Genomic DNA, 18,865 nt, shown 5'->3' on the forward strand with positions numbered 1-18,865 from the left:
GGCAACAGAAACTGGAATAATCAGTGTGTAGTAGGAGCCAGGCAGATGCCAAGGTGGACAGCTGTGCTTGGCAACATCCTCTGAGTACCTCGATTTCTTCATTGGCAAAATGGAGATAATCTGTTCCATCTTTGCAGTCACTGTGAGGACTGAATAGCACAGCATCTAAAGGACCCAGTGTGACATTTGACACACAGCAGACACCTAGGTATGAGAGGCAAGCATGCCTGCCCAGGGGAGCTCACAGGGCTTGTGGCCACGTCAGCAGGGATGAACAGAGGATGAGTCCTCAGGAAATGCACTGTGTTGGCCCTGGTGCTCAGCAGTGAGAGAGCACATTTTATTGCTTTAAATTTCTAGCTTAAATCATATCTATCCTAAAACTCATTCAAGTCTCTCTGAGTAAATTGTATTAGAACAGTTGTAGCCTAAGAGCTCAGGGGTGCTTCTGGGATGCAGCTGTAGCTTTTGATGGATATTAAAGGAGGAAACCGGTGATGTTATGCCTCTCCAGACATGTTAAGGGAGTGGACTGTTGTTCAGATAAGCTCCATGCCCTATCCACTGGTGAGCTGGACCATGAAACACTAGTGTTTTCAAGTGTCCCAGGAGTTCGCTCCCAGCTAAGTTTCTGGGGACTGTGAACACCTTCTCTACCATCTCAGGGTCCCTCAATGCAAAAATCCAGAACAAATTCTAAAGTCATGTGGCAGCAAAAATGGACTTGAACTAACATGGGGGTGATGTGGTCTTTATTATCCCTCTTAGCAGGAAAATTCATGCTTCTACACAAATATATGTGTATATTTGTGTGCTCCTCTAGATTCAGGGCCACATATCCCACATTGTAGTATATGCACCAAATTGCCTTATTACCTTTCTGAAATTTTAAAAAGCTAATCTTAATTCATATCTGGGCTAAAGGTTTTGATTCAGGCACTGTCATCCTATAATTATCTGTAAACCAGTGCTCCCCACACTTTAGGAGCCTAAGAATTACCTGGAATGCTTGGGATAATACATTCCCATGCTCTCTACAGAGTTTCTGATTCAGTGGGGGAAGAGAGGCCTACACTTGTGAAGTGTCCAGTGACACCACCTGCCTGGTGCCCATGCCCGAGTAGCAAGCTTCTAGGAGGTACCAGCTGCCTCAGCGCAGAGCCCTAACCTGACGCTTGCAGCACTCCTGAGCCATATTGGGACCCTGCAGCCAGGGCACACTGCAGTCCTGTTTATTTGTAAGAGCCTCAGCTGGCAGCAGGTGATACAGAATAGTCTGAACCTTCAGTGGTTAGTGGATGGAAACTTTTCCTAGTCTCCGCTCTGAATCTTCAATGAGCATCATTTACTCAGCTCCCAAATGCTCTTAGGAGTTGCAAACATGGTTCATTGTCAGCACAGTAAATAAAAGCCCCAACTGGAAGTCAGACATACTTGAGCAGCAGAAAATGAAGTTTGGAAAAACTGGCTCTAAACATTTTATAATAGGGAGAGTTCACACAAAAACTCAGCTTTCTGGATTAAACAATATACCAATCCTGGCAGCACATTTCCAGATTATTTCTTTGAGAAGTGAAGTATATTTTCAACTTGTTTAAGATACGAAGAAAGTGTGCCTGGGGGCAAGAATTCAGCAGGAAGCTGGGTTTCCTCACTTGTGTGAGCTGTCTGACCTGGCACACGTGACGGATGGCTCACTGCCTTGAGGACATAAATGACGAAACAGTTCTCAAGGGACTAAAGGTCCCGTGTCTTGCCTTCTGGTTGGTGTTCTTATCTACTGCTCAGGCAGTAGCAGGCAATCAGAAGAAAAATCTGTGTGGAAAATAAGGGATCTGGACCTCCATGGTGTATAAATCTATATAGTTTTGAGACTCTAAGCCTCAATTTTCTTATGTATAAAATGGGGACATATCTTATGATGATAAGTTCTGATTATGCTAATCCAGTGGTTTTAAAATTGTGGTGTGCCAGAAGGGGGTAATGTTAATTTTTGAAAAGTATATTTAAAGGCAAAATTTTAAAAAAAGAAATCAGCCAAGGATACTTTTGTGCTGTGAGCAGAGTTGACTAGTTGTGACAGAGATAGTATAGCTCAATAAGATAACAACACTTACTGTGTGGTCCTTTGTAGAGAAAGTCTGCACACCTGTGATCTAGACACTATAACTAGAAACAGACTTGAGCAAAGGTGGAAATAAGGTGTTGCTCGCTTCTGCGTTCTAACACTTTGCTCCCCTGTTATGTTGTCCAAGATTCTCTTCTTCCAGGTGCATGGTCACTTTCTTCAAGAATGACTTTCAGACTCATCTTTCTCCAAAATGGCGTTCCTTAAATGCTCCCCTCACTTTGAGCCTTCCTTCCCTGGTTTTCCCATAGCTCCTATTACACCCAAGTACTGGCTGATTTTGAATGCAACATTCCTGTGAGGCTGCCTTTCCTCCTGCCCACTGGGAAAGCAGAACACTGATTCCAATCGTGCTGTGTGTGCAGCCAGTTGTGAACACCTTGTTTGGAATTACTTTCAGAACTTGAAATGCATTCCTGAAACTCTACTGGAGAATCTTCACACTTGGAGGTGGGAAAATAGCCAATAGTCAATCAATTTGTTTTGTAAAATAAAAGTAGACTTGTTTCTTGTGGAGCTAACCTGGCTTTGAAGGCAATTTAGAAAGAACAAAGCCAGGTGCATCTGAGCAATGACCGCACTGTTTGAAAGCCTGCCAACCTAACTGCAGCCTACAACCCTCAAGTGGGTTGTATTTCACATTTGGTTCATAAGTCAGTTATGCAGAACTGGATATTTCTGATATATTGGTTGAAAACAAACAAAAAATAGTATCGTTCCAGAGCTCTGTTTTATAAATACATACATATGTGTGGCACCACTTGGAGTTAAAAAAAAATCATATGGCCACTTCAAATTCCCCAACAATACTGCCATGCTTCAAGGCAAAGGGAAACTCATCTTCTACCTCCACGAATCCACTTAGGATATGTTCAATCCTCATGATAAAGCTAAATGTCACTTCTTCACTGAAGAGTTCCCAGCTATCCTGGGCTGAATATACATAACCCACTGGAGCACACGGCATAGGCACTGGGTCTACATACATCTAGTTCCCCTGAGCTTGAGTGTTTACCTTGTTTAACCACAGGCAGCATGGTGCCTAGAGCGAGGACAAAAATCCAATTGACCTTGACTACTCTTGTTTCCCAATGTGAAGAGACCTGTTTGTTTGCCACAGTAGATTTCATTTTTCATCCCCACTCTTCATACACAACATGCCCTAACATCAAAGAGCTGTGGTTTGCAGAGGATTAAGGAGAGGCTGGAAGGAAGGAAGGAAGAGAGATCTGCAGAGGTTGGTGCCCTGAAACCCTTGTTTGCAGGTGACACTATTTACAGGGACTAATAAACTAGAAAACTTAGGTTTTTTTTCTTTTTTTTTTTTTTTTTGGTACCGGGGATCGAACAGGGGACCTTGCGCTTTCGAACCAGGCAGCAGCACCACTGAGCTAAATCCCCTGGCCCCAACTTAGCTTTTCTTGATTCATGCTTCTGAGTACTAGTTTGCTATTGAGCCTCAGAGGAATTCCTGGACCTTCTAATGTGTCCAGTTTTACGTTCTGAGAGGCAACCTTGAGAAGCAATCAGATCCTGGTGAGATTGTCTGCTGTGTTGGGTGCTCCATGGCTTGGCCCACCTGGTATGGGTGGCCAACCCTGAGTTGGCTAGAAGACTGCATGCCACCCTAGCTAGTGGGCACTGTACAGGAACACCTCCCATGCCTCCTTACCACTGTGGTCCAGGGCACCTGGGGAATCCGGGTGTAGGTCATGGTTATGTAGATGATGAGGAAGAAGACGGTGAGGACCCAATAAAATACAGCTACAAACATGACCCAGCCAAATGCAGGGACTCGAAAGTACTCAGTTCCAGCAATAAGCGTCCATACCAGCAATCCCAGTACCTGTAAAATGGTAGAGGCAGTGGAAAAGAAAGGAGAAAATAAAGAAGAAGGAAGTGGGGACAGAGAAAAAAATAATTATACAGAATGTCAATGTGACTTTCTTGAATATATACATGTGCACATGACTTAAAAAATGGGGGTTGCAAATCACATGCCTACAAATGCCAGGAAGACAAGAGAAATGACAAGGCAGGCAGAGCAGGTGCCATGACAAACAGGAGTCCATGTCCTGTTTTAAGGGGGATGCTCTTCATGTAGCTCCTGCCAATCTTAGTGGGGTGGTTTCACCAAATCTCCTCTCACCCAGGGAGAACACAGGAACTCAAATTTGTCCACGATAATCATATTTTTAAAATAACTGACGCCAAGAGTCTTAAACACCATGTGGGACAAGACAATGTCCATTGCTGGAATTTGATCCCAGGCTGGTACTTGTCAAGGAAACAAGACTGCAGGCCACTCAGAAGTGGTCCCTGGGACTGATCTGCTGTCAAGCCTGCGGCATTTTGTGCCAACTTTTGGGTCACCACTGCACTCCTCACAGGTGGCAGACAGCATGTGGCCCAAGAGCTGTCAGAGGGAAAACGAAAAAGGGCCCTGTCCAGACAGCAACACTCAGGATAGTCTCACAAGTTCTGACCTATGCTGGCCGTAGTCCATTTCTTCATCACTGTGGAGCAAGGCAAAACTCAAAGCAGGATCCACATAACTTAGTGACCAAAGGAAAACACCACACTAAGGGCAAAAAAACAGATTAGACTGGAGGCGATCCAAGTCCTGAGCAAAGAAGGGCACTTGCATTGCAGCGCTTTCCAGGGACCAAGAGGACTCTATTCCTAAGTCTTGGAGAACTTTTCATGGGGATAGCATCAAACTCTAGGGTGTTGAAAGATTAAAGACAATATACAATAGTGATACATGCATGCTCATGTTTATAGTGTTTACAGTAGCGAAACTTACAATGGCTAAGCTCTGGAAACAGCCTAGATGTTGTCAATAGATGAATGGATAAAGAAAATATGAGTGACAGACAAAAGACTACTATCTAGAATATATAAAGAATTGAAAAAAATCAGACCCCCTAAATTCAAAGACCCAATTCAAAAATGGGCATCTGAAATGAACAGACATTTCTCAGACAAAGAAGTAAAAGCAGCAAATAAACATGTGAAAAAATGTTCAACATCACTGGTCGTTTGAGAGATGCAGATGGAAACAACACTGAGATTCCACCTCACCCCAGAAAGAATGGCTGCTATCAAGAAAGCAACCAATAACAAATGCTGGCAGAGGTATGGGGAGAAAGGAACCCTTCTCCATTGTTGGTGGGAGTGCAGACTGGAACAACCACTGTGGAAATCAGTATGGAGATACCTCAAACAATTAGGACTAGAGGTCCCATTTGACCCTGCTATTCCCCTACTGGGTATCTTCCCAAAAGAATTAAAAGAATCGTACCACAGCAATATATGTGCACCCATGTTTATAGCGGCACAGTTCGTAATAGCTAAAGCTTGGAAACAGCCCAAGTGCCCATCAACTGGAAACTGGAAAAAGAAGATGTGTTTTTTTTTTTTTTATAAAATGGAGTACTACTCAGCCGTAAAGAACGAGAAACTAGAGTCATTTATAGCTAAATGGATGCATATTGAGGCCATACTCTTAAGTGAAATAAATAGGACACACGTGTAAATACCGAATAGTTTCTCTGGTATGAGAAAGTGAAAGTGTAAATAAGGATTTAAATGATTAAAATGAATAATTGATAATGTGAAATAGGAAGAAAAGGTCCAAAGGGGTAGGGGAAGTGGGAGGGTAAGGGGAAAGGGAAGAAGGGAAAGGAAAAATTATGAGAAAAGAAAAAAATGGAAACAAAGTTTATGTAAATAGAGAAGGGTGCAGGGGGTGAAGGGTGCACAGGTAATGGAGAAAAACTAAGAACCAAGATTCATCATGTACAGGTACAAGCACCCAATGATAAATGTAAACATACTGTATACCTAAAATGTACCAATAAAAGAATTTAAGCGAAAAAAAAAGAAAATCAGGCTTCCCAATGCAGACCATCCATTACAGTTTCCATTTCCTTTAGGATTATTGTCTTCCCATACAGTAAACTTCAATATAAATATATATTTGAAAATTGTAAAAAAAAATATGAGTGATATATCCACAATGGAATATTACTCAGTCATAAAGATGAATAAAATCATGTCTTTTACAGGAAAATGAATAAAACTCAAGACTATCATGCTACATAAAATAAGCCAGATTCAGAAAGTCAAATATTGCATGTTTCTTTTATATGAGAAACTTAAAATAGAAATACATAAATGAATAAAATACAGGAGATATGATAGGAAACTAGAAGGTAGATTCTGAGAGAAGGGGATGGGAAGAGCAGGCAGAGAGGTGAGAGGGAAGTAAAGGGATTGAAAATGATTAAGAGATGGTATATGCATTGTATCAATTCCCTAAAATGAACATCACTATATTGTATGACAAACATGGACTAAAAAATAAAAGTCCAAGGTACGACAAAAGCTTTCAGGTCATTTCTGTGTTAGCTTTCTTTGTAGTATACAGAATCAAATATTACAGTAATGCTAATCGCAAAGCTGGGAGGATAGATTTCACTCCTCTGTTTATCACTTGGGCACCTACAACATGACAGGCTCCTTGCTCACAGGTCCTGAGGACAGAGTGGGATTCAAACCTAACAGCCCCTGCTCACAGACAGCTTGGGCTCTGGTGAAAAGTGCATCTGAGTAGTTACAACTGTACAGCTGTGCAAAGTGCTGTGCAGGAAAGGAAAGAGTATGACCAGACTCTAGGCTAGAGGGAATGTAGCTTTGTCCCCAGGCACACAAGTGTCAGAGAGGCCCATGCTGAGGACAGTCGGAAGCCTGAAAGGTACTAGTGAGATGGTGGGAGAACACTGTGCAGAATGCAGCATGAACAAAGGTCTGGGACTTGGAAGGGCTTGGCTGCCTTCTAGGACCTGTAAGAAAGCACAGTAAGTAAGGTAGGACATTGGTGCAAAATGTTAGAGCAGGTGGGGAGTGTCAGATTGTGTGGGCCCGGGAGATCCAAGGACTTTGTACTTTATACTCAGGGTGGTATGAGGGTTTTAAGCAAGAGAACAATGAGGTCAGGTTACATTTTTTTAAGACAACACTGGGCTCATGTGAAGAATGGACATGTGGAGGGGCAAAGGTATGAGGAGACGCCTTCAGAGAAAGTATAACCCATGTGAGATGGTGTCTACAAGACCAGCATGGTAGCAGCAGTGAATACTGAACAGTGAGTAAACTTATGACAAATTTTAGGGATAGGGCTTTGTGCATTAGAAATGGGGCGAGGGATAAACTGCAATGACTTATTCCAGATCTCTAATAAGACTCAGGAAGTGGGTTTTACTGATGTAGCTCAAACAATAGAGGAACAGATTAAGGGAGATGTCCATGAGCTCAGATTTCACTTTACCAAGTTTGAGGAGCCTATCAGATAGGGATTTAAAATGTAGAAGCTGCAGGGAGAAGACTTTAGGTCCTTCTTTAAAAAGGAAGACTTTTGTGAAGCTCACTAAGCCCACGTTTCCATTTAAAACTGCTTCCAAGAGAAGCCCACTTGGTTCGAGTTTGGATGCATGTGCTGGGGAGCAGGTAACAGATTCTGGGCACTGCTGTTTTTCCTTGTTAGAGTCAGACATTGACATTGTTTTATCTGCTTGACGTTATATATGAATTCCAAAGAAAAAGCGCTTAATGGAGATGTGTTTTTGTATTTACATCTGTGGCAACAAAATTTATTGAAAGTGAAGATGTACAAAATGGATGTAATTCCAGAAAGCACCAAGCCTCACACTAATGGGGTTTTAGAGCCTGAATTCATCCTAAATGACAGGTAATCCATACACCTATATTTGACATTGCCTTAGATCACTATGGCTGGTAATGGATGCAATTCAGCGGAGCAGCATCTCAAACAACATTTTGGGCTTCTTGATTCAAAGTGAAAGGGTCAGATGGGCCCTTTGTTCATGATTCACACAGGAAACATAACAGTGAGTGAAAAAGCACTGCAAATGTGTTTATGGTGTCTCTCTGGGATCGCAAGGGTTTAGGTTTCCTGCACAAGCTTGTGTGTAGCTAAATGGGTTCAACTAAGAGCTCTTGGCCATATATGCAAAAATGTTTTCCATTAATAAGCAAGCAGAGCCTACTGTCCAGAGCTGCATTGTCTAATTTGCTAGCAGCGGTCACTTTTACACACAGGGACAATATTAACTGAGCTGTCTCTCAAACAGCAGCATACTTGGCCTATGACCTCACCAGCAAACACAGTAAAAAGAATGTCCCTGTCAAGAAAAGAATTGTTCTACCCAAGTGAATTTCCTAGGTAACTGAAATATATCTAGAGGCAAGCCTTTTATCTCTCTCCGTAAGCAATACTGATGGAAATCACTACAAAAACATTACTCATCTCCTGCTTGGTGTGTTTGCATGTAAGACAAATCCTAGATCTTTATGCGCTTAGACTACACAAATACTATTTATTTTTTCCCTGATAAGCATTTTTTAAAGGCTAAGAATTTTTGAACAGTAAAGCTAAGACTTTAAAAGTTTTTAAAAAAATGATCAGTGGGCAAAACATTAACACAGGGGTATATAAGGAAATGACAACCCCTGCCCCTATTTACTGGTGATAAATTCAAGAAAAAACCAGTATAAACAATTTTGTGTGTCTCCTTCCTAACCTTGTTGCTTGCATTTATAACCACCTCCTGCATATGCTTTTCTTTCTCCTTACCAATGTGGATCAACATATTGAGTGCCTGTAACTTGCTTTTGGTGGTCAGCAATGGCATGGGGGACATTCTTCCACACTACTACATGGTACAAAGCTGTGCCAGTCTTCACAGTTGCTCAGTTTCCCATTATTTACATAACCAGTCCCCTACAGAAGGAAATTTACGTAGTCTCTTTTATGCCTGTACAAAAATGTCCAGGGAACATTCTCACAATATGTACCTCTGCACACCCGAATTTCAGGGTGCAGTTCTAGAGGTAGAATTCCTAGATTATTTTAAGTTTTAGAGGGACCGCCAAACTGTCCTCCAAAAAACATTGTACTCATTTACTTTCTGATCAGTGTACACAAGCTTTTCCCTTCCATCTTCACCAGACTAAATTCCTATGCTTTGTTTTTGAGGCAGAATCTTGCTATGTTGGCCCAGACTGGTCTTGAACTGGTAGTCTCAAGTGATCCTTCTGTCTCAGCCTCCCGTGTAGCTGAGACTACAGATGTACACTGTCAACCCTGGTTAATTCCCAGGCTTTGAATGATTAAAAATCTAATTAAGAAAAAAAGGAAGAACCCATGTTTTTTGTTTCACTGCTTTATTGAAATACAACATAGACTAGAAAAGGGGAACAAATTCTAAGTGATAAGCTTGGTGAATTTTCACTAACTGAACAAACCTGTGTAACCAGCGTCCCTATCAAGAAACAGAATATAGCCAGCACCTGGGTATCTCACCCCCGCTTCTGGTTAGTGTTTCTCACCTCCAAAAGTAATAACTATTCAGATTTCTAACATCCTGGATTCATTTTGCTAGTTTTTTAAAAAAAAATCTCCATATATAGTGAATGGAATCCCACAGTACACACTCATAGGTCCAGCTTTCTTCACGCACCACTGAGTCACCCATGACTAGAATGTGGTTCCTCCATCCTCCTGGCTACACAGCCCTGGTCTCCAAGGTGGGTGGTCATCGGAATCCTCTGGAGTGTGTGTTTGAGCAGGCTGCTGGGCACTATGCCTAGAGTCTGTGATTCATATCTAGGTGGGATCTGAGAATCTGCATTTCTAGTAAGTTCTCAGATGCTGGTGCTGGAGTGGGGATTGGACATTAAAAACCACTGATGTTTAATGACTTTATTTCTGCTCTAAGTTGCATTTTACTGATTGGTGCTGAGGATGGTAGAGAATTTCTTCAAATGTTATTAACCAGTTACAGTTCTTTCCTTATTTATTGATAAGATTTTAAAAAATCACTTTCTGATTTGTAGCGATCTTTACACAACTGCATGTGCAATAAACTACATATGTGGCAAATATTTCTCCCATCTAGTTTTGTTTTTTAACTGTATGGTGTCTTTTGTAATGAAAAAAGTTTTACATTTTTACATAGCTCTTTAGTCACTAATTCTTGGTCACTAAGTTCACTGGTCACTAACGAAATCTTCTATCTGCTTAGGAAGATCTTCCTTAACACAAGATTATAAAAAATACTCTCCTATATCTTTTTATGGTATTAAAAATGTTTTTACAATTTTAATGCAGATAGAGATGAGTTCTATATATGGGATAAGAAGGGATACTTTTATTTTTTTCATAGCAAACTGACCCATATATGGTGACTTCCCATATATTGGGTCAGCTTCTGAAATCTTTTTTTTTTTTTTTTGGTACCAGGGATGGAACTCGGATCCTTGTACTTGGGAGGCAGGCGGTGGAACCACTGAGCTAAATCCCTGGCTCCTGAAATCTTTATTCCATTCCACTCATCTATGTTCACTGCTGTGGTCAGTGCCAACCACAGGGCTTACACATGTATTTCATATAATTTAGGCTTCTGGATAAAGATGTCAGACTGCACACATAAATCTAATTTTGCTCCCTCCCAAAACCCTTCCAAAATCATCAAGAGGAAAGGAGTAAACATATTTTGAAACTTAGAACACATAGGACCAAAGGATAAGAAAGCCAAATTCTAGGGCCGGGGATTTAGCTCAGTGGTTCTGTCTCCTGCTTCGCAAGCACAAGGTCCTGAGTTTGATCCCCGGTACCAAAAAACAAAACAAAACAACAACAACAAAAAGAAAGCCAAATTCTATGCTGGTTAACAGAAAAGCCAAGGACAAAACCAACCTCACTGGGAAGTCTGAAATACTTCTCGGCCTGGGAGCAGAGGCTGAGTTGGGTGGGGAATGTTGGTGGCAAGCTGTTTGAAAACAGCTAAGCCCTTAAGTTTGGCCTACTCCAGATTCCTGGGTGATGATTCCATTTATGTCATTAGCCTGCAAGTTTATTCTCCAGGTCAAGATTTTTCACACTCAGCTTTATTCACATTTTGGGCCAATAATTCTTTTTTTGGGTCCTGTGCATTACAGGATATTTAGAGCAGTATCCCTACCTTCTTACCTACTAGATGCCAGCAACAAATTTCCACTTCCTCCCTCTTAAGGACAATTAAAAAAAAATGTTTCCAGTCATTGCCAAATGTCCACTGGATGCCAAAAAACTTCTGATTGGGAAGTACTCTAAAGAAAGTAAAACAAAGTAGAGACAATTAGGCTACCTTGGGGTGATGTACCAGTGTTCCCAGCCGGCCTTGCTCAGGGGACCTGCACTATTCCAGGTGTGAGCTCATACACCTCTGAAATACCACATTGGACTTTAAATTATATTACTATATTAATTCCTTACAGTGAAGTGGCATTGGGAACCAGCTATTTTAGATTGACTTTTGTGTGTCCTGCAATGAGAACCAAATAACATTACTATGCCTGGCTGCTCTTCTCATGACATGTTTAATATGGCAATATTCATTCATTCAAAAACCTCACTGAGTTCTCATCGGCAGGACAATGATAGGGGAAGCCCACATGGTTGGTGCTACATCAATCAGCATTTAATTATAAACAGTGATAAGTCCTATGTAAAGAAAACTACGCTGATATATGAATGTAAAGTACAAGGACCCAACTAACTCTCGATGGTCTAAGTCTGAGACTAAAGTAGGTGGAGTTAGCCAGGCAAAATTTGGGGGGGTAGGGGTGGAAGGAAGGCCAAGACTGTGAGATAGACACCCTATTTGGTGATGTGAGTCTCGCATGTGTTCTGACCTAATATGTAAAGGCCAGATGGAGTCCAGTTTCAGAGAAGACTCACCTGTGCCATCCTCTAAGGATGGTACTTTTTTCTGAAGCCAAGACTTATTCCATCAGTGGTTTGTGGGCCAAAGAATGCTTACAGTGGAATTAACTAGCTCCTCATTTTGAAGATGATGAGACATTCAGGAAATGTTCAGAAGCAACCAGCCTAGTGTTTTAGTCTGGTGCAGTCTTAACTTATGCGGCGGTGTTGGCCAGAGGTATGTATGAGATGGATACACAGAGGTAAGGGATTTTTGGAGCCACACATGCCCAAAGTTCCTGGAATGCATGGCTAGAGATTAAAAGATAGCCTACAGGGCCACAGGTCCAAGTAGGATCAAACATACTGACTTAAGGAATGAATGCTCTGGCCTTCATTCTCCCCATATTCCAATTCATCATTTAGATTATCATTAGATAGGTCCCAAGGTCAGTCATTTAACAAACCACCCTGACCTTCCCCTGTCCCCTACATGAGTTCCTGTCCAGACACCCTTTTTTCTTTGATCCCTGCTTCTTGGTTCTATCAATAAAAGGCCACAGAGGCTTCAGTCCAGAGCTGTCATTTGAGTCTTTCTCAAGCTGAGGGATATTGGTTTACGGCAGCGCTCTGGGCTCTTTTGGAGTATGGACTGAGGTTGACTCCAAGTAATCCTTTGTTTCATCCTTTTACACTGTGAACTGTGACAAACTTATACTGAAGTCTTCATTCCTTTATTCCCCATTCTTTCTTTCTTCCCCTCTGGCTGGGGTGACGCTACTACTCACGGTAATGGTGGACCAACAGGCAGAATGTGCCTACCGGGAAACTTCTGTACTTTGGAATCAGCCTACAGAGTTCTATTCCCTGCCTTCAGGCAGCTTGCAACCTGGGCTTAAGTTTCTTCATCTGTAAAATGGTGATGAAGAAGATTTTCTCACAGAGTTGTAGGACAAAATGAGTGGTATAGGCTAAGTATAGTGCTAGGATATTATTGTTTTGTCACCGAGGATTGAACTCAGGTCCTTGCACTTTCGGGGCAGGTGGCGCAGGTGGCGGAACCACTGAGCTAAATCCCCAGCTCTAGGATATTACTATTATGCTAATATTATCCCTTCCTCATTTCTCATGTAATAGACTTAACATTTCTCTGTAAGTCAAGCTTTTTGCACTTGTTTGGTGCTGTGGCTTATCTACTTCCAGCTCCTTGGATGCATGGATCGAATTTGGGTGCTCTCCAGTGAGCAGTAACACCTACAAGATACCAGATTAAGTAAGCCAGGGATGTCTGACCTGTAAGCTCTGTCCACCCTGCTCAATAGAAACACCCTGACTGCCACAAGGTCCACCTCAATGGCATGGTTACCATATCCTCTGTTTCTATTTGGTTAAGTGGTATAATGTCAGGACATCTGGCCCAGTAGATTCAGGCTTTGAATTCTTACTGTGTATCTAGGCAAATAACTTCCATTTATTCAACCAATATTGAGCACATACCATGGACTCCACCTGAGGTAACAGCATAATATCTACTACAGGGTAAGGAAGTGCTTCACAAGGCTTACCTCATTGGAACCACACAGCTTGACCCTCTGAAATAACTTTAGACATGATCATTTTACAGATGGTAAACTGAAGCACAGTGAATTAGATATCAGTCCAAGTCCTTAAACTTTTATGCTATATATGATCACTATCATGTCCTAAGATATTTAATTTTTCTCTGCCTTGGTTTACCCAGTTTACGAATGATATGCAGTTCCCAAAACTCACATGGTGAGACAATATGCCCTTAACAATGATAGCTACTGTACTGTGATCAGTGACTGCAGAAATGGAGCAGTTTGGCAGACAATAAACTTGCCTTAGAAGAATAGCCAGGTGCAACACTAATGAGGCTGGTGACTGAGACCTGAAGCTAGCTCCTCATCTATTTTCTGGCTGCATTAGGAAGGTGGCATTCACTCCCTAGAAACCAGCCAGCCAGCCCTCTCTCAAGTGCAAATCTCTGGGCACAAATTGGTTCTAGTAAAAATAGCAGATGCCTCTGTGTAAACCTTCCCGATTCTGCAAAACAAGATTCCCAAGCAACTTCCCACTATTGTTGGGGCCCAGGGAGTCCCTTCCTCAGATGGTCACCACAAAGATCTCTCATAGCACCTTGGTTCATGTTAGATAGAGACAAATAGAAAACAGGAATGGCAGATAATCCTATTTGCTCTGATGGCTTAAACATCCAAGGCAGAAATTATGCTGCTCTTCACTTAATAAATTTCAGGAAACCCTGAAAGAAACTTTACATATTACAAAAGTTGATATAAGAGCCATTTTGGGTCAGCAAACACATTGTGAGCACCTACTACAGCTGGCATGGTGCTGGGTACGTAGCGTACAACAGTGAGGCATGGGGTTACTATTTAACGTGACAGACAAACACACTTCTTCACCAGAAGTTGACAATGGTCCATCACCACATGAAGTTCACTGCCTGCTTTATGAAGTCAGTGAACACAGTCATACTCATTCATTTGTATACTATAATTGCTTTTATACTAAAAAGGCAGACCACACACCTCTTGGCTACAAAGCCTAAAAGATTTACTATCTGACACTTAAAAAAAAAGTCTGCCAATTCTTGTTTACCATCCCACATACTCCTGCACCAGGAAAAGTGCACACATGCAAATATATATGTGCACTTATGTTTTTCTTTCCTGCATTTTTTCAAATAAATCACGTTATTAATATATCAAAGAAGAGAAGATGATAGGACAAGAGTCTACCCTCTCCCTGGGACCATCAAGGAACCACATGATCTTTAAGCTGTCCTCTCCCTATATATTTGAAGTATTTTCCTCAGAGTCAAGGGGACCTTCAAACCAGTCGTCTCCACTCCCTTCCAGGTTAGCTCTGTTCAGCAAACATGCTGAGCTTCTCCTTTTATCCACCAGAGGGTATCCGAGCACTGCTTACACAGGTGCCACCGCCGGCCCGGCTCCATGGGATGAGAGCCAGCCATTTGTCAGGGTGAATTCTTATACATACGGAGCACAATACAGAGGTGACAGGATGTGGAAGAATAAACTTGACTCTCATCTGTTAGTCCTGGACGTTGCCTGGGGACACATCTGACATGAAATGCACTCAGCTGGCTGAGATGAGGATCAATTAACACATAAAGATGAAAGTGCAAATTTAGTCCACATGTTCACAGCCTCCTTTGTGCTCCTGCAGAGTTTCTATACATGCATGTTTAACACTCTCCAGGAGAACTGTGAGGCACACAACCAGTGTGGTGAGGAACTTCAGGTCTTGGCACTTTCTCTGACAAGGCACTTGGCCTCTTTGGGTCTCTGCTTTTCCAATGTGGGAAACTGGAAGGATAGAGAAATCAATGGGAGTAGGGGGGCAGTACTTCAGAGGAGCATATTCCAGTCATCTGAGCAGGGGAGGATTCCAAGCCATATGGAGTACTTCCCACTTTCAAACACACCACGAGGGTAGGTGCCCCCCCCCATACAGTACCACTGTAAGGTGTCTTGGGTGTTCCACAGCAGAATAGGGCTTGAAACTTAGATGTTGCTAGCAGTTTGTGACTTACCTTGCTCTTGACTAGGACTTTAGTCTGATATTCTATGATCAACTGAAGACTGGCACTGGGGCAGTACCACAGGCCCCTGTTATTCGCAGCAGGGAGTGAGATGAAAGTCAGCATAAGGGGTGGATTTTAACACGTGGCTATAAATTCTATGACATTCCTTTTGGATGTAGTTTGCAGTAAATGACCTGCCTCTGGTGAATAGAATGTGAAAGGAATGATGCTTGTGAATTGGGAGGCCAGGTCACGGACAGGATCCAGTGTCCCCAGCTGGCTCCCACTGGGAAAGTGAGCTGCCATGCTGGGAGGACACACAAGCAGCCTATGAAGAGGCCCACAAGGGCAGGAAGCCAGCCTCCCACCAACAGCCAGCACCAACTTATCAGTGAGCTGGGATTTAAATGACTATAACCATGGCTGATATCTGACTGGGCTTCTGGAAAACATATGATCTAGAACTGCCTGGCCCACTTGACCTTGAATTCCAGATCCAAAGAAATTGTGAGCAATAATATATGTATCCTACTTGCTTAAGCCATTAAGTATGGGGGTAATGTGTTAAATAGCAGTAGGCATCTAATATGACAAGTGCCACACCATTCTGTCTGTACACAAGAGGCAGAAAGGATGGGTGACCTGGTTTGTCACTAACATGTCACGTGACCACAGGTGACATTTTTCCCTCTGAGCCTCAGTATTTCTGTAAGATGGGTACAGCATCCTCCAGGTTCTGAAGGTCTTTCATGATCTACAAAGATCTAGGTAGACAGCAGGGATTACTAGTCTCATTTATTGCTTCCAGGAAACATGGTTCATTGCATAGCAGAGGTGGCAGCTTGCTAGTAAGGGTCTTTTAAAGTACTACTTGGCAGTGAAAGAAAGTGGGGAAGAAGAGCTCTGTACCTGTAATTAGCAGCCCTGGGACCAGGGGACTGAGGAACTTCTACAGCAAAAGTTGGCAGTCTTTCTTGAAAAAGGGCCAAACGGTAAATATTTTCAGCTTTGTGAGCCATATGGTCTCTGCTGCAGGTACTCACTTTGCCACTGTAGCATGGAAACAGCCATAGACGATATGAAAATGCATAGGAGTGACCACATTTCTCTAGACTTTTGTTTACAAACATAGGTGGCGGGCTGGACTTGGCTGGTGGGCTGCAATTAGCCTTGCTTCTCCAAGTGTGTGGTCCCAGACCCGTTAGAAATGCAGACTCCCAGGCTGCAGCAGACCTGCCAGATCAGTGCCTCTGGGAAGGAGGCCCAGAGGCCCACAGGTGTCCAGGCAGCAACAGTGTGACCAGCCACCCCTTCTCTGCTCTGTCCTGATGGGTGCTCCAAGCACCAAGGACCTAAGAGGAATACTGATACTAATGACTTCAATCAAAGATCTTCTTCACAAAGAACATGCATCCTCTCCATATTCCTTACAGATCAGGGAAAAACACCTGTTCAGCCCAGCCACCAATGCAAAGCAGTAGGTAATCCAAACCAAAGCAAGCCTGCAAGAAAACAGAACGTGTGGTAGCAACACTCAGAGTGACAGTATCTGGACTTGGTGACTCTCCATGCCAGCTTTGTGTGTCAGGCCCATAGGAAGTCCTTTGTGGTCAGACACCAGCCTGGTTCCCAGCTCTACTTGCTTCTTTTACCATCTTCCCTGTTTGAATGGTGTTTCCTTCTAATTTGGTCAAGTGAGGGGGGAGGAGAATACAAAACGCAAACAGAAAAAAAGGAAGGAGAAGCCAATCGTAAAACAGCTCAGTTCTTCCATTTCTGTGTGGAAAGGAGACAATTGACTCCGTGACTACAGTCACTGTCTTGGTACCCACCTACTATGTTTTATATCTGGATGTCCCCCCAAAGCTTCATGCAAGCATAGGCGGGGCTTGTGGAAGCTGATTGGATTATGGGGTGTTAGAGGTGGCTTGTGCTAGGAGGTAGGGTAGGGGTGGAAGAGGCAGGTCACTGAGGGCACACTCTGGAGGGTACATCTCCTTTCCTGGCTTTTCTCTTCACTCTCTACTTCTTGTCTACTATAAATTGGACAGCTTTTCTCTGTCCAGGCTCTTCCGCCACACCGTTGACCATGTAAAGACTGAAACTTCTAAAATATCAGCCAAATAAACCTCTCCTTTTGAACGTTGCAGATGTTGGGTATTTTGTCCCTGTGATGAGGAAAGTGACTTAGATACCATCATGAGTGTCTGCATAGGGTATTATTAGTTATGTCCCACGAATCTTAGCCATGCAACATCAGTGAGATGTAAATATGATGATTCCCATTTTACAGGGGGGCCCTGAGGTTCAAAGCACTGAAAGGCTATGTCCAGAACCATAGTCTACAATGCTGCTGGAGTCTTGCTCAAAGGAGGTCTGAGGATTCCTTTCTGCTTGACAACTTCCCAGCATGGCCCACAGGTCCACGGCCATTTGAGGTCAAGACATCTTAAATGTACCAACCTTGATTTGTGCTGAGTCCACCTTACCACAGGTGCCCTGGAGGGACTGCTTCTGCTGGGGACAGCCCCACTTCTGTCCTCCTACTCTCAGGCACCCAGGAAGAAGGGAGATCATACAAAAGGTTCAGACACTGCAAACACTACAGGTAGCAAAGGTCGCACAGCCACTCTTTAACGTCAATCTCAAAAGAACTGAAACAAAATCAAACAAGGAGGGTGCCGGAGGCTTCCCTCCATCAAAGACACAGCATTTGTCCCATGGCTGTAGGGTGTGAGCAGCCACCCCTCTCACGAAGTCCCTGCACTCGGAGGAGGCGCTCTGCTCTGTGGAAGCTGCTATTTTGAGGAGTCTGTCCTTGTCTCAGTCCGCTCATCCTCTGGATGTCTAAATCCCTCAAGTGCAGGAAACAACACTGCTCTATTCAGCTGAGCGTGACTTCCCACCAGGCAGGCCTCTCTGCTTCATAGAGCTGAAAGAGCCTGGCAGATACAGCTGCCTCCTGGTCATGGGTATTCTAAATTCTGTCATTCCTGAGTTGTCTGGTCATTTTTGTTTAAAAAGAAGAAAATTTGAGAGTCATAAATAATAACAGTCACTCTAAGAAACACTTGGGAACAGGTGTGGAGGGCACAGCTTGGTATCAAACAGGCAGAGCCAAGGATGTCCTTGATGACCAAACCACCCCCTTGTCTGTCCCTCCGTCTCAGACAGAACAGCTCTGGCAGGATGGAGCTCTTGCCTTTGGTGAAGCTTCTACCTTCCTGAGCTGGGCAGGGAGTGGCAGAGGTGTGCTGCTACTTGGAGAACAGGCAGGCACGTCAGAGATGCAGCCCCCAAACATGCCAGCAGCTTTCCTCCTTCTCTAAGATAGTCCAGGGTCAAGGAAGCAAGAGCCCAGGACACTCATGAACCC

At 43.1% G+C, this 18,865-nt stretch overlaps 1 protein-coding gene across 3 annotated transcripts in view; it reads right to left on the reverse strand.

Annotated features, from left to right (window-relative positions):
- Cmtm8 (CKLF like MARVEL transmembrane domain containing 8) overlaps window positions 1-18,865 on the reverse strand; it is a 95,194-nt gene that overhangs the window by 19,702 nt on the left and 56,627 nt on the right. For all 3 annotated transcript variants that reach the window (XR_015439525.1, XM_004857826.3, XM_004857827.3), the window contains one exon: window positions 3,801-3,974. Coding sequence is in view for 2 of the 3 variants with exons in the window: in XM_004857826.3 (XP_004857883.1) it covers window positions 3,801-3,974 (174 nt within the window). In the remaining variant the exon portion in view is untranslated. The remainder of the gene's footprint in view (window positions 1-3,800; window positions 3,975-18,865) is intronic.

The sequence above is a fragment of the Heterocephalus glaber genome, unplaced genomic scaffold (genome assembly GCF_053883595.1).
Source record: "Heterocephalus glaber isolate CG9 unplaced genomic scaffold, H.glaber_assembly_v1.0 deba00001472, whole genome shotgun sequence".
NCBI classification, from domain to species: Eukaryota; Metazoa; Chordata; class Mammalia; order Rodentia; family Bathyergidae; genus Heterocephalus; species Heterocephalus glaber.